The 25,724-nt window shown below is 44.4% G+C and overlaps 1 protein-coding gene across 2 annotated transcripts in view; it reads left to right on the top strand.

The window, feature by feature from the left end:
• The window catches only part of TTLL11 (tubulin tyrosine ligase like 11), a 274,229-nt gene that overhangs the window by 99,560 nt on the left and 148,945 nt on the right, over positions 1 to 25,724 (top strand). For both annotated transcript variants that reach the window (XM_017503337.2, XM_037729525.1), the window contains exons 4-6: positions 3,833 to 4,408; positions 17,498 to 17,593; positions 18,373 to 18,488. In XM_017503337.2, the coding sequence (XP_017358826.2) occupies positions 3,833 to 4,408; positions 17,498 to 17,593; positions 18,373 to 18,488 (788 nt within the window). The remainder of the gene's footprint in view (positions 1 to 3,832; positions 4,409 to 17,497; positions 17,594 to 18,372; positions 18,489 to 25,724) is intronic.

The following is a 25,724-nucleotide window of genomic DNA, read 5'->3' as shown; positions in this document are numbered from 1 at the left end:
AAAATTAAAGATTAATTTTAAGATTGTGGTAAAATATAAATGACAAAATTTATCAGATTAACCATTTTTAAATGTGCATCGCATATATGTTAAGTGTACAGTGGAATTAAGCATATTCACATTTTTGTGTAACCATCATCCATCCATCTCCAGAATTTTTTTCATTTTGTAAAACTGCAGCTTTGTACCCATTAAACACTAACTCGCCATTCCCTCCAACCCCAACCCCTGGAAAACACCATTGTAATTCCTGTCTCTGAATTTGACTGCTCCAGTCACCTCATAGAAGTACACTCTTACAGTATTTGTCTTTTGGGGTCCAGTTTATTTCTCTTAGCATAGTATCCTCAGAATACTCTCGTTTTGTGCCATGTGTGAGAATTTTCTTCCTTCTTAAGGCTGAATAATATTTCGCTTGTAGTGGTGTTTCTTTAAGACCGTTTTAATATCTTAATAGAATATCGTACTGCTTTGTAGTATTGGAATTTTGAACCGAGACTTTCCCAGTAGCGTTTTCTAAATGCCCACTAGGGGGCAGTAAAAACCACATAAATTTTTCAACAGGCCAAAGTAGTGCCAGGTAATTAGGCCACTACCTCCTCTGTGTATCTCTTTCAGCCATCTGTGTATACAGTTACAAGGTAATGGACTTCAGGTCCAACAGTGGCTTTGGTTAAAACTAGAGATACCGTCAGTCGTAGCCTAAGTGCAAGTCTTCCTCACACTCCGGCTAACATCTGTGCAGAACACCTCATTGAATATGTTGGTTTCAGATGGTATCTTAATTCATTTAGTCCAACAATTCTCAGACAGAGTGCACATCAGAATCACCTGTGGTGATTTTTTCCAAAATACACATGACCAGGTCTCATTCCAGATCAATTAAATCAGAATTGCTGAGGCTGGGGCTGAGGTACGTGGATGATATTTTCATTCTGGTCCGTCACTTCTTTTTAGGAGCCAATGTGTTACTTTTTAACTTTAATAACTGCTGGGAAAGGGTCATTCTTGAATAAACCTCAGAGGAGAGTAAATATGAATTCTGAAAAATGTTTCTCTTTTAGGTGGAAGGGTCTAGTGGCTATGGGAACCACGTTCTGAACAATTGTGAGGGTTTCCTATAGAGCCAGGCACCCAGCCAGAAGCTTTGAAACTGGGGCAGTCTGGCTAACTCAGGGTCTACAGATACAGTTCCTGGATGGCCATACTCAGGGCTAAAATCTTTAGGGTGGGCAGAGCACAGACATCAGTATTGTCTAATATATTAGGAGGAACTTTCCTATAGTAAGAAGAGGAAAAAGAGATATTCAATTTTATCTTAGAGGTGAAAATGGAACCATGAACTTGAGGTGGGGTCAGGAGACCTAGGTTCTCATGCTGACCATCCTACTGGCCAGTTATGAGACCCAAGGGAAGTCATGTTGGCTCTCGGAGCCTCAATTTCCTCCTTGAATTTTGAGAGCACTGGGTGATGTTGATCTCTGAAGATTCTTCTATTTCTAAAATTTCAATGACTCTATGAGTTTTAATAATCTTGATTTGTATGGCACTATTTTGGCAAAGAGCAGAAGTATTCAGGAATCCAGTGAGTAGCTGAGACTATTGATCATGTAGTTTAATTTATTTAAGGCATATACATGGAATTCAAAGGGAAAAATATTGCTCTGGATAATCTATTGAACTGTTAGTATCTTCGCCATAGCAAAAGCTTTCCAGAGGGAAAAATTCCCCATCAGTGCAAACCTGACATTTTTCACTTCCTGATCCATAGCTGCCATTTGTCCAGCATGCTTATATTTACTGTAAAGGCTGAGTGTACAAATGCTTTGGATGAATATTAAGTAACTACATAAACGTCAAGGTCACAGTTGCAAGAAAGCCTTGGTGGAAGGCCCTGGGAGGCTTGCATTGATCTCTTGTGAAGTTCCACTCTTGAATCCTGCTGACAGGGGCAAACAATTGATGTGGACCATTATTAAGGCTTTAAGTGTTTCTCCGTTGTTAAAGATCTTTTACAAGCCTGGAATAACTGATAGTGCCCAAGGAATTGGCAAAAGCTTCATTTAGAAATATAGGCTGGTCAAAGAGAGAAGTGCAACCGCGAGTGCAGTTGTCCTGGGTTGGGCTTACACAGCAAAGGTGGAGGGCTGAGAGGAGTCCCTCACTGGGGCACCTGCCAACTCAGCCTGCCAGGCACTGCTCTCAGATTTCAGAGGGAAACTTTCACGCAAGAAGCTGCAGAGAGGATGGCTCCCTCTTTGAAATCCATCCTTACGTTTCCTCCAGCTTCTCTCTCCTGGTGAAAACCTCCTCTCCTGCCATTTCAGTCCATCCACTCTCCATAGCTGCAGGAAGCATCTCACCAGCATCGGGGGCAATGGGGTGAGGATGAATTATGCAGAACCACAGGTCCAGACCGACTATCTGGATGGTCAGGTGCCCAGATAGTTAATTATATGAGCGTTCTGCTGACCTGGAGCTGGGAGGAGAGCAAATACTGCAGACGACAGGATCTTGTTTGAAAAAGATCTCAACAGATGGAAGGACTGGTCAGGTCTACCAGATGAAGTTAAGAAGGGGCGTAAACATGAAACAGACATTTCCTGTGCACTAGCTCTGTGTGTGGTATTGCACTTGGTCCTTTGCATGTTTCAGTCTATTTCATCCTTACAATGACATAATGAGAGTAGGTGTCTATATCCCCATTTCTGAAGTGAGGAAACCAAGACATGGTGGGATAGAGGAAGGTCTGAGGGCTTTAGTCATCAATTTAGATTCCAATCCCAATTCTAATCCCATTAGCTGGCAAGTCACTTCATCTTCTTTTATTTTCATTTTTCTTTGAGACAAAGTTTTACTCTTGTTGCCCAGGCTGGAGTGCAGTGGTGCAATCTCTGCTCACTGCAACCTCCGCCTCCTGGGTTCAAGCAATTCTCCTGCCTCAGCCTCCCGAGTAGCTGGGATTATAGGTGCCTGCCACCACACCCAGCTAATTTTTTGTATTTTTAGTAGAGATGGGGTTTCACCATGTTAGGCAGGCTGGTCTCGAACTCCTGACCTCAGGTGATTCACCTGCCTTGGCCTCCCAAAGTGCTGGGATTACAGGCGTGAGCTACTGCACCTGGTCAAGCCACTTCATCTTCTAAAAAGAGCGACAGCCAGGCTTTGGACTGTCTTTTATTTGTCAGATTCTAGGTACTTAGTCTCTTGCATTTATTATTGCATTTAATTCTCAAAACAACCTTACTCCTATTTCGTAGATGGAAAGGGTGTAGATAACTTAAGTCACTTGCCCAAGGCCCAGGATAAGGAGCAGAGCCAGTGTCTAAGCCCAGGCCATCTGACTCCAACACCCGTGCTCTTAGCAACTGCTGTACCCTCTCTGTTCCCTACATGAAAAGGCACAACCATATTTCTGGTGAGGGTTAGATGAGCTAATTAGGTAAGTGCCTGATATAATGCTCACGGGAGCTCATAAATGATATTAGCTCACCATCATCATTATTCTCAGCACTATTATTAGTTACATGACCTGTTCAAGGTGGAAGCTAATAACTGGCAAAACAGGATTTGAACCCAGGTCTTGTGACTGCCAATCCATTTCACAAGAGAGCTCTGTCTCACTCTGGAGCACAAGACGGGGGCCAATCCTGATGTCACGATCTCAGTACCTTGTGCAGTGTCGTCTGCATGGAAGATGCTCGGCACATGGTCAGATCGGCAGGGACCATCTTGTCACCCACTCATCACACATTTGCTAAGGCCTTGCTCTGTGCTAGGGATCCAGAGGGAAAAGAATATAATGTCAGCCATCCTTTTTTCCCCCTTCCAGGTTCGAATGGTGAAAGATGATGACCCTTCCTGGAAGCCCACTTTTATTGTGAAACCTGATGGTGGTTGTCAGGGTGACGGAATCTACCTCATTAAAGACCCCAGTGACATCCGCCTGGCAGGGACCCTCCAGAGCAGGCCGGCGGTGGTCCAGGAGTACATCTGCAAACCTCTCCTTATCGACAAGCTCAAGTTTGATATTCGTCTGTATGTCTTACTCAAGTCCTTAGACCCCTTAGAGATTTATATAGCCAAAGACGGACTCTCCAGGTTTTGTACTGAGCCATATCAGGAGCCCACCCCCAAAAACCTGCACCACATCTTTATGCACTTAACCAACTATTCCCTGAACATCCACAGCGGCAACTTCATCCATTCAGACAGTACTAGCACAGGCAGCAAAAGGACTTTTTCCAGCATCCTTTGTAGACTGTCTTCCAAAGGCGTTGACATCAAGAAGGTCTGGTCTGACATCATCTCCCTGGTGATAAAGACTGTCATCGCGCTGACTCCAGAGCTCAAGGTCTTCTACCAGTCAGACATCCCCACGGGGAGGCCGGGCCCCACATGCTTCCAGGTAACCAGTTCTCAGCCTGCGTTTCAGCCTTGACCAGCCTCAAGAGGGCTCTCTGGCTTTGTGTGGGATGCGTGGTGGGGTGGGGTGGGCAGAGGAGGGGACCGGAGCGGTGGCGCTGTGGGCTTTGGTGTTAAACCTGGGCCCAATTTCCAGCTTTCTGTTTGCTAGCTGTGTGACTTGGGGCAAGCTGCTTCCCTTCTGTTACCTGTAAAATGAAATGAAGAATATCTATCTTGAAAGGTTCTTGTAAGAATTAAATGAGATAACATGCATAAAGCAGAGTTTTACATTCATTCGTTTACTCATTTATTCATTCATTTACTCATTCTACAACTTTTGCCACATGCTTAGAGGGGTCAGGCATTGTCCCGGGTTCTATTGAGACAGTAAGTCAGGGCCCTGCTGGCTGACGCATAGAGTCTGTTGTGAGAGATGGATAATTTAAAAAGCAATGATTGTAAAGGGTTACAAGTGCTAGAATAGAATAGGAAACGTCTGAGGTGCTGTGAGATGGTGGAGCCATGCCACATTCTCTGGGCAGGCGTGGCATGTTCAGGGAAGGCTTCCCAGAAGAAACAACAGTCAAACTGGAACCTGGAGTGACAGTTAGTCGGAGCAGGAGAGACTGGGTAAGGGTGAGGGAGACACAGGGCTCCAGGTGGAAATGCGCTGGAGCCAGAGACGTGAGCGGGAAGCATGAGGAGCTGGTGGAGGTTCAGTTTGGTTGCCGGGTGGGGTGTAAGGCAGAGATGTCAGGGGAGATGAGGGAAGGTGAGATGGGAAAGGAAGGTAGGAACTGTCTCACGGAGAGCCTGGGCATGGGGGGTCGAGTCCCTGGAGAATTTTAAGCAGGGGAAAGATGCACCCAGATTTGCATGTTATAAAGAACAGCATACCGGCAGGGTAGAGAATACACTGAGGCAAGTCTGGAAGTGGGGAGGTCCCTAGGAGACAGTTGCTTTCACAGAAGCTGGAGAGGATGCTGGTTGGGACTGGGAAGGTTGTGGTGCAGGTGGGGGGAATAGACAGATTTGGGTGCCAGGGAAGGAGCTAGAAAGGCTCAACTTGGTGACTGAATGAGGCTGGAGAGAGATGACAGATGGTGGCAGTGAGGGCAGGAGGGACTGAGACTAACGTGCAGGTGGCTTGGGTACTTGCATGGATGGATAGAGGCCCCTGGAAGAGGACCAGGCTGTTGGGAGATGGTTGGGAGTTGGACCTGAAGTACCTATAAGGCATGCAAGTGGAGAGATTGAGGGGACAATTGGATATTTGGAGTTTGGAGCTTGGATTTCAGGAGACAGAGGTCTGGGTTGGGACAGTGATGGGAACTCATGGGCAGATGGTGACCCAAGAGGGTGACGAGAGGACTGAGAAGATACCTGTGGGCACCACTGTTTAACTAAGGGACAGGCAGGGAAGGGAGAGGGAGCCAGAAAAGGAGGCCAAGAAGGAGTGTCTTGAGATAAATACCAGAGAAAGACCCTGGAATGCCAAGGAAGAGGTGCTTGGAGAAGCAGGCAGGGGTTGGCGCATCCAATGCTGCTGAGATGCCAGGCAAAACCAGCACTGAAACTGTCCACTCCATCCACAAGGGGTTGACTGGCGACAGAGAGAATTGTCTTCAGCAGAGCAATGGAGCCAGAGTCTGGTGGACTCAGAGTGTGGGAGCGAAGGAAATGAGGAATGAGGCTGGAACCTTCTTACAGGACATTCAGCTGTGACAGTGCGGGGTGGGGAGACGTGGCATCCAGACACTCCAAAGGCACACACACTTTCCTGCCCCCAGATCAATCCGTGTGGGAGGAGAAGAAAGGAAGGGACAGCTCTGGGACCCTCTCCATCTAATTCTTAAAGTTATTTTGTAGCACTTGATAGATATGAAAAAAGAATACATGGAACATATTTGTAAGCCATGAAGCCAAACAACAAAATGATCATCCCAAACCCTCCTCCCAGCCCAAGACCTCCAGCCAGTGTGTTTCTCCCCAGAACCAGGTCCCTGCCCAGCCCTGGGGTAAACATCACCCTGAATTTTATATTTATTATTTCCTTGCTTTAGAAAATGCTTTCATTAGGCGTGAATCCCTAAACAATGTATTATTTTGTTTTGCTTGTTTTTGAGTTTTATAAAAATGCTGTTATAAAGTATGGAGCCTTCTGCAACATTCTTTTCCGCTACACGTAAGGTTTCAAAGGTCCACCCATGCTGGTGGGGATCGTGGGCACTGTCTCGTTTGCACTCTTGTAGATTCCATTGTGAACATGCACAATTTATTATCAGTTCTTCTGTCAAGGAGCATTTGGGTTATTTCTAGTTCTCGGCAGGTGGGTAACAGGTCTCTTGGGACAAGAAGGGAGAAGGAAGGGAGTGGGGCAGTGTCTCTAGTGGATGGGGCATTCATTCAACAGCAGAAGAGGAGGCTGGTCCCAAAGTGCAGCCCTAAACCCAGAGAGGCCACCCTAGGGGCTGGGCACCAGTCAGCAGGATTTCCAGACGGGCTGGCGGGACCCTTTGGAGGGGAATTCAGGCCAGGATTAGTACCAGGAGGGGGTAATTGCCATCCAGAGATCTGTCCTGAGAAACTTAGACCCCTGGCCTTTGGTTCCCAGGGAGGATGGACAGCTCAGCCATCAGGTAGGTGGTTTAAAATATTAGAAAGATGAAAAAGGCAGAACTTAGAGGTAGGACCAGAGAAAACAAGTCCTGACCTAAGCCAGCAAAAAGTTAGGGTCAAGGAGATAAGTTGCAACGTGGACACACGTCCAGGGGTCATCCCGGGGGACCTTGTGGTCACATCTGTTTGACAATGACAGCTATTCCAGGAGTATCATGTGGGCCCAGCAGGCAGAGCCAAGCCACAGAGCCCTGGCTTGGACCGAGTGGCAGGGTGGAGGGCCAGGCTGCTTGTTTTGCTACTCGTCTTGCTATGGACAGACCACATGGGGCAGCCATCGGTGGGGCCCAAGCTGTGGGGAGCTGGTGGAACGGGCAGACAGGGAGGGAGCCACTGGTTTGATCAGATCATGTCTAGCAGATGGAATCACAGCCTTGGGACCATCTCCCACTGCTTGGCCACTAAATGCTTCCAGGCCTGGGTGAGAGGAGGAGCGCAGCGTGAGAGGCCGGGCGAGAGGAAACGCTCTTCCTCTTCCCAGCTGTGCCAGCTCCAGCTCGTTTCTTCACCAGGCTGAGCCTCTGCCGCTTTCTCTGTAAATCACCAATGCCCACTTCCCTGCCTGCCTTTTATTGTGAAGTAATGTAGGTGACAGCGCTTGACAGGGTATAAGCTGTTAGATATTTGGAATTTGTCTTGCCATACATTTCAGATTCCCAGTCACTGAGGGAGAAAATGGCATCCTTTTCTCCTTGTAGCCGTCTCCGACTTCATTCTTACCACTTGTAAGAACACTTTACTGGGGTCTCAAACACCAGAGCTGACTTGGAACCTAGAGATTTAGGGACCCAGTTAGGTTCTGCCATCGACTTGCTGTGTGTTCTTATATAAGTCACTTAACTTCTCTGTGCCTCTTCTTCCTTGCCTACCTCACAGGGTTGTTGTCAAATTCCAGTGAGATAAAGATTATGAATGGCTTTTCAAGCTGTAGTGTTTGGTGCAGATAGAGCACATTGCTTCTTTGCCGTACAGCCTCTCCCGCTCATTGCCTGGGCTTGGCCCAGATTGCAGTATTCCAGAACATAAACTCTAGCCAGAGAAATGACGTGTATCTTAAACATGTGACAGTGAACGCTTTTCAATCACAGCCATAATAACTACTTGGGAAATTGTGATGGCCCGAAGCAGTTGTGGGCACTGCTTGGGCTGTGGGCAGGTTTCCTGTAATCTGCTGCTGAGGAACGTGGCTGCCCTGTCATTCCAGCCTGCCCCCTGTCATTGCCTAGGTAGCTCCCAGCGACATATCCTCATGTCAGTCTTCCTGAGGGTACCAGTATGACTCTGGTTTAAACAGTGAGGCCTGCCTCAGTGTAGATGAATTATATGGCAGAAATAACACATGTGGAGGAAAGGCTTCCAGCTTAGCTTTCAAGAACGTTCTTTCCTGGTTTCATTGCTTGGTCTGTATCTTCATTTAGCTCCCTGTGTCTAATTCTCTCCTTGGCCCATGATCCTTTCCATTAGATGCTTGAAGGAGGTGCTATTCCTAAATCCTAAGATGTTTCTTCTGTTTATTCTCTCTCTTTTTTTTTTTTACCTCCCCCTTACCCTTCAGCCCAGTCACCCCAAGGGAAGAAGGTCAAGGAGCAATCCAGTGAAAGGTCAAGGGCTTGGATTTGGTTCTTAGACGGCCTGGGTTTGGCCTGGGGTTGGCACCTCTAGTTAGTCTGTTTGGCAAGTTAGCAATCGTAGCCTCAGTTTCTTTATCTGCAGTTAGAGATCAAATTTGTACGTCCCTCTCAGAAGCATCACAAGTGCAAATAAGAGCAAGGAAGAATCTTCAGCACAGCACATACCACATAGGAATCAATAAATGACAGTTTTTATGATTATTCCATTGTTTGTTTTCTGTAACCACAATAGTTCTCAAATTTGTCTATGAAGAAGTGCCCTGATGTTATAAGAAACCATGAAATATCCACATCTTAAACTTAACGGGAACACCAGTGTTCCAAGGAGCAGAGTTTGCAAACCATTTCCATAGCCTGGTATTTGTCACCCTGACCCCAGCCCCAGTCTAGCTTCACTGTACCCGCCCTGAGACTTGCAGTCTTGCAAAACAGATACCATTACTGTCTCAGACGTAATTTGTGCTTCCCATTTCTGCCCTTTGGTTCTCTTCTGTCTCGGCTGACCTGGCGTGCTCTCTCCCATTCTCGGTTTCTTAAATGTCAGTGCCCTCCAAGGTGCTACTCAAGCCCTACCTCCTAGATAAAGCCTTCTTCCAAAAACCACTTCTGATCGTTCAGCTTTTTCTTCCTTTGGGCTCTAACACGTTCCCTGGGCACTCCTGAGATGAGCCCTGAGCTAGTGTGGGCGTGTGGTTACGGATAGGACAAGGTCCCTGCCCTGAGGGTGTGCGCAGTGTAGTGGGGAGGGCTGACCCGTGAGAACTGCAGTCCCTCATAAGAAAAGCCATGAGAGGGTCCCTGTGGGATGCTGGGAGAGCCCAGAAAAGGGAGTCGTTAACTTTGCCTAACCCTGTCAGGTGAGGCTTTCCTGAGGTGGAGATGCTTAAGCTGGAGCATAAAGCATGAAGAAGGGTTTGCCGAGCAGAATGTGATAGAAGCACACCCTCCAGTTTCCCTCCTACCTCCCTGGCTGCTGCTTCTCAGCCTCTTCTTCTGGACCTGTCAGTGTTGGAGAGTCTCAGGGCTCAATCCTTTGGAAGGTGTCCCCCTATTCACAATCACTCCTAAATGATCTCACATAGCCTCATGGCTTTACGCACTAGCTCTATGCTACTGGCGCCTACGACTGTATTTCCAGTCCTGACCTTTCCTTGAGCTCCAGATTGGTGTATCCTACTGTCCACTTTAATTTTCTACTTGGATGGTTAATAACCGTCAAACACTGAACATGTCCAAAGTCGAGCTCCTGTCTTCCCTCCCAAACCTGCACTCCATCGTCTTTACTGTTTCAGTAAATGAATGATATTCAGTCAGTCACTCAGACCAAAAGCCTGAGTCATCCTTCTTTTCTCTGTTACCCTCCTTCATACCTCCAGTCCCTAAGCAACTCTTGCAAATATACTTTAGAATATTCCCAAATGTAACCACTTCTAGCCAACTCCACTGTTGCCATCCAAGTCTAGGCAGCCATCACCTCGCACTTGAATGGCTGCCATAGGCACCCTTGCTGCCTATAGCCTATTTTTCTCACTGTTGCCAAGGAGATGCTTTAAAACATAAGGTGGATTAAGTTACTTTCCTCACTCAAACCCTCCAATAGCTTTTTCATTGCACTTACAATCCTGGCTCCTTCTCATGGTCTACAAGATGCAGCGCCATCTGCCCCTTGTCCATCTGACCTCATCTTCTGCCCCTCCCTCTCACTCATTCCTTGCTGTTCTTCAGAAGTAGCCTTCATTCTTGCTTTTCCCTCTGCCTGGACTGCTCTTCCCCAGCTATTCAAATGTGATTTATTTTTATTTTTTTGACATGGTGTTTCACTCTTGTTGACTCAGGCTGCAGTGCAGTGGCACCATCTCGGCTCACTGCAACCTCCGCCTCTGGGATTCAAGCGATTCTCTTGCCTCAGCCTCCCAAGTAGCTGGGATTACAGCTACCTGCCACCACACCTGGCTAATTTTTAAAATATTTTTAGTAGAGACAAGGTTTCACCATGTTGGTCTGGCTGGTCTCGAACTCCTGACCTCAGGTGAGCCACCCTCCTCGAGTGCTGGGATTACAGATGTGAACCACTGTGCTTGACCCAAAAATGACTTATTCTCTCACTTTATTCAGCCCCTGTCCATATGTCACCTCCTGAGACTTTTGTTTCTAGTGATGAGGGAGTAACAACGACTAAATGTAACCTCCTTCTTCAAATGATTGGACTACCAGAAATATATATGAATATGTAAACGAAAGAAACGTTTTCAGGCTTTGAACCACAGATAGCTCAGCACTGTAATCTCTGGGAAAAGGTGGGGAAAAACTGAGGTGAGTCTTATGGTTGCCTCAGCTTTTCGTCTGGGGGCAATTTTTGGAATATGGACACAGAGGAGGTGAACCTAAACAGAGTCCAGTGACCTCATTGAGTTGAGGAGGTGAAGACTGAAGTTTCGGAAGGCTGAGGTGGCTGGAAGTTGTGGGGCAGAATTACAGAAGGAGCTAAGCAGGAAAAGAGCTCCAGAAAGCTGCATGGGATCTCAGTGGGTCTCTGCTGGGTCTTAAGCCGTGCATGCATGGAGTGTTAATCCACAAAGCAGGGCAAAGAATAACCAGAGAATTGATAAGCTGAAACACTTCTGGGGCTCACATAGGGCAGGGAGGCATTCGAGTGCTGAATAGTCAGAGTGAAGGGTCCGTGGTGATGGCTGGGAGCATTCAATGGAGACTCCAAAGAAGTTCTGCCGTAATGGGGAGGATTAAATCTTTTCTGGAATAAAGGTTACTCTAGACTCATCCTATTCACCTTAAGCAAAAGGCTTTGAAGACATCAGGCTGATTTGCACGTAACTGACTGCCAAAACAAAGCCCAGCACTTTAAAAGGAAGACCAAGTCCAGACACTCAGCATTGAAATATCACAATGTCCAGCATCCAATTGTAAAAAGTCTCTAAACATTCCATAAGACAGGAAAAGGTCACCTTCACCAGTGGGGAAATCTTTTAAGAGAAACAGATCCAGAAATATTAGAAATGATGAAACTAGCAGGAAAAGGATATTAAAACAGCTATTAGAACTCTATACAAAAATTTTAAGGAACATATGAGCTTAGTGAAGAGAGAAATGGAAGCTAGTGAAAAGAGCCAAATGAAACTTCTGTAACAGAAAATATAATCTCTGAGATGAAAATATCACTGGATGTGATTGACAGCAAATTAGACACTGAAGAAGAAACCATCAGTGAACTTGAAGACATAGCAATAGAATGTGTCCAAAATTAAACAGAGGAAAATGACAAGAAGAAGAAGAACAGACCCTCAGGGGACTAGGGTACAACATCAGGTGGTCTAACATATGTGTAATTGAAGTTTCAGGGCAGAAGAGAGAGGGAATCTAAAAAATATTTTTGAAGAAATAATGGCTAAAATTTCCAAATTTGAAAAAAAGCTATAAACTCACAATCTAAGAAGCTCAAGACATTCCAAATAAAATACACACACACTACCCCCAAATTATAATCTACACTGTTGGAAAACCAATGATGATCAGAAAATCTGAAAAGCAGTCAGAAAGGAAAGGCACACTACGTTCAGAAGAACAAAGAATAACCACAACGTTCTCATCAGAAACTGTTCTGCTCTCACCACTCCTATTCAATATAGTACTGGAAGCTCTAGCCAGAGCAATCAGGCAAGAAAAAGAAATAAAGGGTATTCAAACAGGAAAGGAGGAAGTCAAATTGTCTCTATTTGCAGATGACATGATTGTATATCTAGAAGACCCCATCGTCTCAGCCCAAAATCTCCTGAAACTGATAAGCAACTTCAGCAAAGTCTCAGGATACAAAATCAATGTGCAAAAATCACATGCATTCCTATACACCAATAACAGACTTAAAGAGAGCCAAATCAAGAAACTGTTCTGGCCAGAGACAGTGGAATGACAAACGTCTCCTCTTTAGAAAGGCCTCACTGGCCCTCCTAGGTAAATCCCCAGATGCTCCCCTCCACCCACTGTATCACACTCTGTGTTCTTACCTTGCTTTCATTATTCACTTGCTTGTGGTATGTCTCCCCTCTAAAATGTAACCTACACGAGGGTAGGAGCTTTGTCTTGTCACTGCTTTACAAGACAAAGCAGTGACACTTTACAAGTGCCAAGAACAGTTCTTGGTATTTAGTAGGTGCTCAATAAATAACTGACAAAGTAAGTAATGCCTTCAGGCAGAAAAGTATGAAGGCAGAGAGCAGTAAAGCATCCTTGAACTTCTAATGGTTCAGCACATTGAGAGCCCAAGATGTGTAGTAGCAAGTGGGAGGAGATAAACCTGGAGTGTTGACAGATGTCAGGCCATAGAGCAATTTGTAGGACATGCTGTGGGACTTGGGCTTCGTTCTGTAGGCAGGAATTTTAGGCAGAGGAGTGTTAATATTCTATTTGCACTTTAGAAAAATAGCTCCTTGTGTCGGATGAATTAGAAGAGTGAGTTTGAGAGCAGGGGAAAGGCGAGAGATGGTACAGACCTGTGGAGAATTGAAGCAGAGGGGATGGGCCAGGTCTAGAAAGCGTTTTAGTAGGTGGAGTGTGCAGGTGTTAGTGACCAGCTGGTTGTAAGGGATGAAGGGGCAAGTTTTGACTTGTGTTATTGGGTGGATAAGGAATTACAGAAAGCAAAGGAGATTTTAGAAAAAAATATGGTATATTTATTATCTGTTGCTGTGTAGCAAATTACCCCAAATCTTAGCAGCTTAAAACAACAAATATTCATTATCTCACAGTATACATGGGTCAGAATTTAGGCTTAGCTGACTTCTTCTGGCTCAAAGTCTCTCGCAAGGCTGCAGCCGACGGGTTGGCCAGGGCTGCAGCTATCTCAGGACTTAAATGGGGAGAGCTCCTCCTCCAAGCTCACTCCCGTGGCTATTGGCAGGTCTCAGCTACTGCGACTGTGGGCTAGAGAAATGAGTTCCTTGCCACCTGGGCCTCTCTTTGGGACAGCTCACAATGATATGGCCGGTGGCCTCCCTCCGAGTGAGTGAGCAAGAGAGTGAGAGAAAACACCCCAAGACAGAAGCCACAGTCTTTTTATAACCCAATATTAGAGGTGACATTTCATCATTTCTGCCCTATTCTGTGAGAAACAAGTCACTAGGTGAGGTCACACCCCATTGTGTGTGAGGGGGGATTACACAAAGGCTATGAATATCAGGAGGTAGGGATTATTAGGAACATCTTAGAGACAATGGGCCGCAGAGTGCATTTGGATACAGCGAATTTGTGGACTCTAGGACCTCCCAGTTGGGGATACTCTGGATACAGATGGAAGTGTAGCTGTGGGGCTCAGGAACTAACCTCTCTTGTTGGGATGTAGTTTGGAGCCTTTGCATGAATTTATAATTAATGGCTCAGGAATCTCCCCAACTTGATTTGAAGCTTCTAGAGGTCAGGAATGAAGGACAGATATCTTTAAATCCCCAAGGAAGCCCCTCAGGTAGGAGGTGCTCAACACATAATTGCTGATTGAATTACTTGGGGAGGCAGGATGTCACATGGTTGAAAACTCCCTCCATTTAACAATTCCTGCTCTGTTAGAGGGACTTGGAAAGAGCCTTTCCCCTTTCTAAGCTGCATGTTCCTTGTCTGCACAAAGCAGGTTTTCAAAAAAAAAAAAAGGTAAAGCTTTTTCCCTGGGAACCCCATATACCATATAGGTAAAAGGTAAAATTTGGTCTGATCTGTTTGACCTCCCCCTTGGGACCCCAAAAAGAACCCCATTTTGAAAACCACTGGACAAAGTAAATTCCTGATTTTCTGCCAACTGGGACATTCTGTGATTTTATGACAAGATCAACTCTGCATATCTCCCAGTTCTGTGATTCTGTTTATTCAGATCCATTGATGCTACATATTTTATTGAACTTTTGAAAAGAAAATCATGCATATTTCCTTGAACTTATGAAAAAATGTCATATCTGGCTTTCATTAAGCACTTTGTATGTGTCAAGCATTGTGCAAAAAAATGTATATTGCATTATCTTTATTTGATCTTATCTCTCCTACTGGAGTGTAAGGCTTTGTCTAGTTCACTGTATTTCTAGCAGCTAGGATAGTTCTTGGGACATAGAAAGCATTCAATAAGTGTTTTCTGGGCCAGGCACTGTGGCTCATACCTGTAATCCCAGCACCTTGGGAGGACAAGGCAGATGGATCACCTAAGGTCAGCAGTTCGAGACTAGCCTGGCCAACATGGTTGACCCCTAACCTGGGAGGTGGGGGTTGCAGTGAGCAGAGATGGCAGCATTGCACTCCAGCCTGGGCAGCAAGAGAGAAACTCTGTCTCAAAAAAAAATAATAATTAATTAATGATTGTTACCATTATCAACAACCCTGACAGATAGCTATTGTTATCTTCATTTTCCAGATGAGATCACTGAGGCTCAGAGTGGCTAAGCACCTTCCCTAGAGTCATCTAGCTAGTGTAAGGGATCGAGCTGGGGTTGGAGCCTAGGTCTTTCTGACTCCAAAGCATTCCTGTCCAAGACCCAGCATATTCAAAACCATGCACCCAAATTTAGGTTCTGGAAAATCTCATGCCACTGGTGAGTGCAAACCAATAGGGCTGACAAGGCTTTACTGCCCCAGCTCCCAGCATTCCCAGCTTTACATTCACAAAACCACTGGGCATTGAGCTGGGAAGAGTCCACCAGGCTGAGAAAGTAAAAAATATACCGAAAAGTAAGAGTTGATGACTAAGGATGATAAGCATCGTCACCACAGCCTGCCATTCTCTGTCGCCTCATCAACATCACATGTCTCCAACCAGGTCTGAAGTTAGACTGATGATGTCACCAGAGTCTCTAAAAGGCCTCATCACTCACTTCCACTTGTCATGTATTATTAAGCAGATCTATAATACATGTAACATTTTCTACTGAATTTCCATTTCTTTCTTTTCATGACCCAGGAAAGAAAAATAGAGTGAGGATGACTTTTCCCAACTTTTCATCCTTATTGCCCTTCATTGAAAAATAATTTCATCTTGAATCACCCCCAAAAATGGTCATTCAGTCTCTAATTTCGTTAATAAGGATGGAGCTACAGTTTAATAATTATCATTTAACCTATGCATATTCTATATAGACAAGTAAATGGATTTCCCTCATCTTTCCTCCTTGAATCCACAGAAGAGGGGAGTCTACAACCCTTTTTCTTTTTTCTCTTTATTCTCCACATTATTTTTTGAGACTTTGGGGTTCTATTAATTATGTTAGAAACTTTCTGCATTATCACTTCTGTAGCGATAACGAGAGTCCTCTGGAGAATTGGAAGTCCTTGTCGTCTGAATCAGAATTTCATTAGGGGCAGCAATCTCAAGGATGAGCAAAAGTTATCCAGATGAAGAGTTGTTTTAGGCAGAGAGAACAAGTTGCTCACGAGTGGCTGGCCCGGATTGTCGGGTCTGTAAGGAATGGAAAGAAGCCAGAGTGGCTGGAAGACAAAGCCTTACCCAAGGCAGCATCCTGGATTTGAGAGCAGGAGTGAAGCAAATGGTGTTGAAGACCTCCAACTATGCTGGGCGGTCACACAGGGCCCCTGCGCTTAGAAGGGCTCTGAGCTTGATTTAATGTGCCTACCGTGAAACTCTTCATCCTTTTTGAACAAAGGGCCCCACATTTTCATGTTGCACTAGGTCACACAAACCGTGTAGTCAGTCCTGCTTGGGTGGAAAAGCCAGCTCTGTCATTTACTAACTAGGGAGGCAGTCTCTGGGAAATCCATTGGCCTTCCTGAGATTCAGTTTCTGCTTCTGTAAAGTGGAGTGCATAATCCCTCCTTCAAATATGCTGTCATGAGGATTCAATGAGACTATGAATAATCAGGGCTTTGTATAGTAATAGGTGCCTAGTAGGTGCCTAATCAGTATTACCTTCTTCTTAACTAAGAGGGTATATCTGAATCACCTTGGGAATTTGCTTTTTTCAAAATACATTCACCTGGGTTCTGCTCTGAGCACTTCTGACTCTGTAGGGATGTGGTGGGGTTGTGTGTATTTGTTTTTTGAGACAGAATCTCATTCTGTCACCGAGGCTGAAGTGCAATGGTGCCATCTTGGCTCACTGGCAAACTCCGCCTTCTGGGTTCAAGCAATTCTCCTGCTTCAGCCTTCCAAGCAGCTGGGATTACAGGCAGGCACCACCATGCCCAGCTCATTTTTGTGTTTTTGGTAGACACAGAGTTTCGCCATGTTGGCCAGGCTGGTCTTGAACTCCTGACTTCAGGTGATCTGTTCGCCTCAGCCTCCCAAAGCGCTGGAATTACAGATGTGAGCCACCGTGCCCGGCCAACGTGGTGGTTTTGAAAGGGTTCCTTGTATGACACTGATGTACACCTCAGGTTCGCAAAAGCAGCCTTAGGTTCTCAGAGAGCTAGCTAAGAAGCCACTTAGTAAAGGATAGCAGAAGAAAAGGCAGAGGGAGAAATCGATGGACTACTGCTCATCCTCAACATAATAATAAACCTGTTAAAGAGGAAAGAGGTCATCAACTTCACAGCCCTTCAGAAGACAAAGATGGTGCTGAAATGCACTGTGGGAATTCATCCCATTATCAAGGTCCCTATAAAATTTCCTGCTGTCCATTTGCTCTGACAAGTACACCCAGAGGAAGAGGGGCTGTGGACAAGAGAAAACAGGGTCAAGGCCAAGGTTGGGGACTGAGTTTGAATTTCTTTTCAACGTAATGACCCTAATACCGCACTCAATAGAGAGAGTAATTCTGAATTGTGTTTATCCTGCCCAGATTTTAGGCTTCGACATTCTTCTAATGAAAAATCTGAAGCCTATACTACTTGAAGTAAATGCAAATCCCAGTATGAGGATCGAACATGAGCATGAAGTAAGTATGTTGAGCATTTCATTGACTATGTTGCCATACAGCTGAATATTCCTACCCTCATGCTGCTCACTTAACAGAACAAGACTGAACATTCTCAAGTTGTCATAGACAAATTGTGCTCAAGTCAAATAATTTCAGTTTTGTTGAGCTCTGAACATAGACTATTAATAACAAGACCTATCTGACCTACGGTAACTTCCCAGCATGCCATTTTTCTAATTTTTAAGGTCTGGAAACTTAGAAGCAGCTGAGCCTTCCCATCAGTTTTGACATGAACTAATTAGTTAACCTCAGGAGATGAACTAATTGAAATTCTATGAATATGATTTAGTCATGTTGACATACTTGAATCACTAAGATAAATAGTACATTTAACAGTGGTTCTATATTTCTCCCCCTCCCCCAAAAAATGCATTTTTAAAAAACTGGAAGGAAATACAACAGATATCAATATTGGGTTTAGGGGAGATTATTTGGATTATTTTAGTTTTCTCAACCCCTTTCTATATTTCTTAATTTTCTCCAGTGAGCACGTATCATTTTGATAATTAGAAAAACATAGTGCTATTTTTTCTCTTCATATATTTGGTTAATTTATAAAAGGAAATTGATCTTCTTAAAGTAGTATAAAGGAAGCCTTTAAAATTTTTCTTCTATAGATTAGGATAAGCAAAATTGAATAGTATAACCCCTGGAGCTAGCTGGAGGATTGGATGCTGATAGCCACTTGGCACCGAATCACGGTCTCCACTGTGACACAGAATCCTTACCCATTCAAGCTTTCTCCAGGGGTGTTTGAAAATGTCCCCAGCCTCGTTGATGAAGAAGTGAAAGTGGCTGTGATCAGAGACACTCTGCGCCTCATGGACCCACTCAAGAAGAAAAGGGAGAACCAGTAAGTGCTTTTTTCTGTCGTTCCTTTCTATCAGCTCTGCTTCCTAACTCTGCTTCATATCCTAAGCAGGTAAGTTCTTGGAACCTCTTACCATTGTGAGTGAGATTTACATCTTAAACAATTCTAATAAAATATCTTCATTTTATAAATATCAGCCCCCAAACAACCAGTGACTCAAATCGGGAGTAACTGACAAATGGGCTTCCGCTGATGACTTTCTATTATCTAAATCTGGAATGTCTCTTTTAAGAAGCCATGCTCCCTCAAGGATAGGCCTCCCACTTGCCTGCTATTGTTCACATAGTGCTTCTCTTTGAAATCCTCAAGCACAGGAAGAGCACAATAAAATGCAGGAGAAGAGGGCCACAGGTAACTAGGACATGGTAAGAGTTCCTTCCTTTTTATTTTCTTCATGTTTACACTCTTGCAGTATAAACTTTTCATTTCAAAATTGGCAGACCTTCCATTTAATGACAGTTCTATGATATTTACAACAGTTATAATTCTGCTTCGTCACCACCCACTCAGTGGCACATTACATTGCCTTGTTGGTGGATGTATGTGCCCCGCCCTCCCTCCGTGGAATCACCCCCGAAATGAATGATATTTCACTTGGGTATGCTGTTTGTTTTGTTTTTACCGAATTCCAGGCTCTCACAAAGTAAGGGTTGAGTACATATCATTGTGTCAGAGTTTCAGGAAGAAAAATCAAAGACAGGCATCTCAATAGCACTTCTCGTACCTCTAGACAAATCAGATTGACCGTAATGTGCGCAGACAAGTAGAGCACTTGTCAGTGATTGTTCAAGACTGGGAGGAATGCAGACTTCACCAAGCAAGTGGTGTTTTGTAGGTTCGTCTGCCAAGGCTTCTCATCACCTGGGCTCAGGCCCAAATATCACCCTATGGTAGTGCTTCTCATACTCGGCTGCATGTTAGAACCCTCTGGGCAGCTTTCAAAAATGCCAGTGGTAGGGTGCCCACTTCTAGAGGTGCTCTGCGTTGCAGGCCCGGCCACAGAAAGTTTCCCGGTTCCCTGGGTGATTCTACTGTGCAGCCAACGTTGAGTGCCACTGCCCTGCGGGAAATATTACCCTGAAGAAGTACTGGTCATGCTCTGAGTCAGTCTGGATGGCGCCTGCCCGGCTGAGTTCTCTCAAGAGTGTTCTTGACTCTGTGAGGCACAGATTGCCGTTGTTGGCAAGGCTCAGCTGAGAATGTTTACCTGTAGTTTGTAAGGGCCAATCCCACCAGGTGTGGCCTCCACTGGTGAGTGCTTCAAAGCCGCCCTCTGAGCAGCCTAGACCCGATGGCAGCCAAAGAATGTGTTTGCCAGTACATATGTATCTGTAGCTGCTTTCTTTAGCCATCTCAAAGGAAAAGCAGTGGATTAGTTGCCGTTTGGTCAGAATTACTGCAATAAAACTCATTCCTCAAAAATCTATTCTTTAATAGTTATTGGTCTCGCCAGCAGAGACTAGGTTCTGAGAAACCATATGGTACTGTCAGGAGATTTGGTAGCGGTGTGTGCCAGTATGGCATGGCAGTACAGTGTTTTTAGGATGGCCTTGACATATCGGCATTCTTAGTCCTTTGGTGGGAACAAGAAATTCAAGAGCCATTGTATGGCCTGAGTCTTTTTAAGCTCTGCCACCTAAACGTGAGGGGATAGAGGGTTCTACTGTATTTTCATTAAATGACATTGAAACAAAATCAGTTTTATTTTTTTTTTGTTCTAGTTGCTTTTCTTTATCTATACCTATATAATCCATAGGAGCTGCATTCTGTGTGATCTGTATGAGCTACAGGCCTAGAATTTAATAATAATGGAACATAAGACCATTGGGAAGGATGGGAAAGGCATTTTACAACTTATCAAGTCATAAATAGCAGCACCTCATTTTTAATTTAAAAAGCATTGACTTTATTGATAACCAGGAATAGTGAGAAGTTGGAACCTGACTTTTATTCTACTGTAAAACCATTTCATCTCATCCTCTTCTTACCTACAATGTAAAGGTATACGATAATAGCTCAATGCCATTTACTGATACTTTTTCTTAATTTCACCTTTTTTTAAAAAAAAACTCAGCAAGGATTATCCATGAAAGTACTTTGTAATGCATAAAGTGTGTTTATATATAAGGGATTATGATCATTTTGATAAATTTACCATGCAGAGGAAAAGGCTGAAATTATTCTTACCTCCTTTTTGTAGTAATGTTTCCAAATAAGTTGAAAACTTACCCAATTTATGCTGCACAGTGTTGTAGTGCTGAATCCTGTGTCTAAATCTGAGACTCTGCCACTCCAACTGCGTAAAATGGTGTCAGGTAGACTTCCAGGCTAGAAGATACCTTTACAAGCCAGGGTTTCTAGCATTTGCACAGAATCTGACCTATTTTTTTTTTTTTTTAAAAAAAACAACAAATGGAATCCCAGCCTTTCCCTTCAACTCTTTAGCAAGAGAGGGTCTGAAGTGTCTGCCCAACATTAGTTATTTCTTGAGAACAGTTTGTCAGCAAGACTGCTGAAGTGGATCTTTACTTCCCCGCACAGACTGAAGAAAAAAAGTAGATGCCCTGAACTCCTCATCTCCCCAGACTGCTCTGGACGGATGCAGAGGAGACATCAGAAGGGGCCCCAGACCTGTGTCCATGCATCGTGCATCTTTGCCACCTCTGAGTCTTGTAGCCTGGGGTCAGTTTCTTGGGGGACTGATAGTAGTCGTCAGGGGGACGAACTCGACGCTGCTACACCCACCTTGGCATAGTTGAGAGTGCCTTCTCTGGAGCTGAAGAGCCTGAGATTCCAGTCCTGACTCTCTCACCAACTGGTGTGAGTCCTTGGGGGTGCTGCATGGCTGTTTTGAGCCTCAGTATCTTTTTCTGTAAAATGGGGATAATGATGTTCAAATAAACAATGAGAGGCCAGGCGCGGTGGCTCACACCTGTAATCCCAACTCTTTGGGAGGCTGAGGTGGGCAGATTACTTGAGGTTAGGAGTTCAAGACCAGCCTGGCCAACATGGTGAAACCCATCTATACTAAAAATGCAAACATTAGCTGGGTGTGGTAGTGCATGCCTGTAATCCCAGCTACTTGGGAGGCTGAGGCACAAGAATCACTTGAACCCGGGAGGTGGAGATTGCATGAGCCAACATTGTGCCACTGTACTCCAGCCTGGGTGACAGAGTAAGACTGTGTCTCAAAAAATAAATAAAAATAAAAATAAATGAGAAAAACTTTTAATGTATAGTAGGCACTTGATAATGCTGAGTTTACTACTCAACAGTGAAGTATCTACTGGACATGAAAGAAAAAGCAATGCTTAGTTGTTGTTCTCTTTCCTGGTATACTTAAAATAGATTTTTAAAGTTTAAAACCAATAGTGTATCCTAAAAATGAAGGTGCTTGATTACTGTGGACTAGAATCGACATTGGAGCTGGTTACCAATGGAAGGTTCTGTTTCCAGGTAGCGAGATGTCACTGGCTTATATTTATTTCATGTGTTAGGAGAAATTACCTTTGGCTCCTGAAGGAGGAAAACATCTATCATATGTGAACTATTTTGGCAAAGGTAGTGTTTTGTAATATGTAGTGACTCAATTGACTTTCTTACTAGGGTTTTGTGGAGGCTCTTTAGTGACATGGTGAGGAGGAGGCTTATGGGGTGGGATTCTGGAAACATTACATAAATGGAGGTAAAATTCACGAATGATAGAATGAACCATTTAAAAGCTTACAATTCAGTGGCATTTAGTACGTTCACAAAGTTGTGCAACCATCACCGCTAGCTAGCTCCACAATGTTCTGCCACTCAAAAAGGAAACCATCAAGCAATCACTCTCCATCCCCAACCCCCTTCACCCCAAGTCCCCGGCAACCACCAGTCTGCTTTCTGTCTCTGTGGGTTTAGCTATTCTGGATATTTCATCTAAATAGAATCATACCATATGCAGTCTTTTGTGATTGGCTTCTTTCACTTACTATAATATTTTCGAAGTTCACCCTTGTTGTGGCATGTGTCAGTATTTGATTCCTTTTTACAGCTGAGTAATATTCCATAAGATGATAGACCACATTTAGTATTTGTTTGTCAGTTGATGGGCATTTGGGTGGATGCCATCTCTTTTTCAACCAGAGGAATGCTACAATTATCTATTTCATATGTTGGCACTCTACATTAGATTTATTAGATTTCTTTTGAAGAGAAGGGACTAAAGAAGTTTTCTATGAGAAGTTCTTCCTACTATGAGAAGTTTTTAGAACCCCTGTTTTCATCCAGCCTCCTCATTTATTGCTAAAAGCACATACCTTAGAACTCATCATTCTGGTCAGTGCCCTGGTTCAAGAATCTCCCTCTGAAGTATCACTGATAGAGGAGCAGCATGTGTCCTGGCAGGACTCCAGACTTGGTGTCAATCAGGCCTGGGATCATGTCCTTAATCTCTGATCATTGCACTGTGAGCTTGGTGGTCAAGTCACTTTGGTCTGATCATGTTTGTAAAATGGGAATCAAGGTACTTCCTTGGCTGGATTGTCATGGTCATGATATGAAATGACACCTATGAGAGAGCCCCATGGAATCCGAGAGCATTAGACAACAGCTAGTTCTTAGGGTCACCAGGTCATCAATCAGGCTTTCCTTTAAAATCATGCTGATGGTGACAAAAAAGTCACCAGCTCTTGAGGCAAGATGATTGAGTTGTGGATACAATGGTTCTGGCCCCCTGGGTCATACATGGGGAAGCTACGCTGGAGGGAGGTAAGAAACTTGCCCCAAGTCCCAAAACTAGTGAGAGGCAGACTTGAACTGGGCCCTGGGCCTGACTTCTACAACCGTGTTCACTGGCCATGAGGCTGCCTTGGGCTCCAGTTTCCACTTTCAATTCAAAGCTTAGCTTTGAAGATAACAACAACAACAACAACAAAATAATAAGAAGAAGAATCAATGGAAAATTTCTCCTTTTACTAAAGGTATTTGGGCAGCCTAAGTCTTTCTTTCTAAAACTTCTATCAGAGGCAGAAGTAAATAAATCGCAGTCTTGGATATTCTTAAAACAAGGTGCTTATTCCATTGATTGATTAATTTTTGGCTCCTGGGGGAACCATTTTACTAGTATTGGGTTCCTTTTCCTGAAAGTAGATATTTCAAGAAACTGGACTCCTTTCTCAAGAATCATAACCATTCAGGACCCCCGTGTAATATAAATGAAGGCAGAGACAGGCTTGGAAAAATCGGCGGGGGTTTTATTGATATTACGACGCCGCGCAATGCCTAGGAGCTGAGTTATGGACTCCTTGCCTCTTATTCAAAGGTGTATATTTGGAACATGACTTATATAAGGCCCAGAAGCCCCTTTTCCCACAGTAACATTTCACAGTCCTCTCCCAGTTTCATTTACTTCCTATCACCATAACAACCAGGTTTGCTGTAAAGAGAGGAGTCAGCCTGCCAAGCAGCTGTGGTCCTAATTCACAGGTGTTTGTCCACTAAAGGTTTTATTGGGTTCTCAGACTTTACTTCTTACCTGACTCCAAGCACATCTCTTGGGCCCTGTGCCATGTTTAGTGCCAGTGGGTGAATCCCCAAATCTGGTGGATTCTATGTAGAATCTAGAATAAAGGTGAAATAATCTCAGAGAACAGAACAAGGAATCTCCCAGTGGACTCTGTTTTGTGGCTGGGCCTCATCATGCAACCAAGGAATGTGGCTTTGTCCAATCCTGGAGAAGATTGGAGAAACGGTAATCAGAAATCTTCCAGACTCAGAACCCTGCCCCTTAAATTGGTGACACCTGTTATTGAAGTCCCCTCAAAAATAGGGAAAAGAGGTTCTTAACTATCCAGATTAAGCATGCCGTCATAAATGTAGAACATGATCTTTCTGACTGGAGAATAGATTCTTCCAGGAGAATCATCTACTATTCTGCTGAATGGCCCATTCACGTGTACTGCTGACCTTTGGTTGAAATTCTGGGCTCAACTCATTCCTGAGGTGATATGGTTAGGCTCTGTGTCCCTACCCAAATCTCATCTCGGATTGTAATCCCCACAAGACCTGGTGGGAGGTGATTGGATCATGGGGGCAGTTTCCCCCATGCTGTTCTTATGATAGCAAGTGAGTTATCATGAGATCTGATGGTTTAAAAGTATGTGGCAGTTCCCCCTTCTCTCTCTCTCTTTCCTGCCACCTTGTGAAGAAGGTCCTTGCTTCCCCTTTACCTTCCGCCATGATTGTAAGTTTCCTGAGGGCTCCCAGTCATGCTTCCTGTTAAGCCTGCAGAACTGTAAGTCAGTTAAACCTCTTCATCATAAATTACCCAGTCTCAGGTAGTTCTTTATAGCAGTGTGAAAACAGACTAATACATGAGAGTTCAATTAGGAACCCTGACCCTGCAGACAAGCACACATTGACCCCAAGCACGTTTGAAGATTTTACATAAATAAAAGTCTGGGCCACAGAAAAATGGATAGTTGCATATTTATTTGCATTTCATTTGCACCATGCGTGGATTAGAGAAACAGATATTCATTTATTTCGAGTGTTTATTGAGCACTTACTGTGTGCCGGGGAAGACTACAGAAGTGAATTAGATTGCCAGTCAGTAGGGGCAACAAGACCCATGCATCAATATCTGTAAGGTGGAATGTGCTAAGTACTGCAAGCATAAAGACAAATTGCCAAGAGAGGGAAGTGTCAGGGGGAGAGGTTATTTTCTGATGGGAAGAACTTTTAAAAACCTGACAAGGAGGTGGCACTTGAGCTGAGGTTTAAAGTATGAGTAGGATTTGATATATGAAAATGAGGGGAAGGAGGTCCCTGGAAAAGGAAACAGGAGGTCCCTGGTGAAGGAAACAAAGGCACAAGGCTCTGTTGGGGGAGCCAGGTAGGCAGGAGGGATGTGTGCATGGAGTGGATTAGGAGAGAGGAAGGTGGGAACTAGATAGGAACCCACAGCCAGAGGTTTATGGCCTTGAATGTCAAGTTAAGAAATTTGAGACCAGACATGGTGGCTCACTCCTATAATGCCAGCACTTTGGTATGCCTAGGCAGCAGGTCTTGTGAAGTCAGGACTTCAAGACCAGCCTGGCCGATATGGTGAAACCCTGTCTCTACTAAAAATACAAAAATTAGCCAAGTATGGTGGTGGGTGCCTGTAATCCCAGCTACTTGGGAGGCTGAGGCAGGAGAATCACTTGAACCCAGGAGGTAAAGGTTGCAGTGAGCTGA

This window comes from Cebus imitator, unplaced genomic scaffold (genome assembly GCF_001604975.1).
Source record: "Cebus imitator isolate Cc_AM_T3 unplaced genomic scaffold, Cebus_imitator-1.0 Scaffold309, whole genome shotgun sequence".
Classification (NCBI taxonomy): Eukaryota; Metazoa; Chordata; class Mammalia; order Primates; family Cebidae; genus Cebus; species Cebus imitator.
Note: the sequence above shows the minus strand (reverse complement) of the source record. Positions and strands in the feature narration are given on the sequence as shown.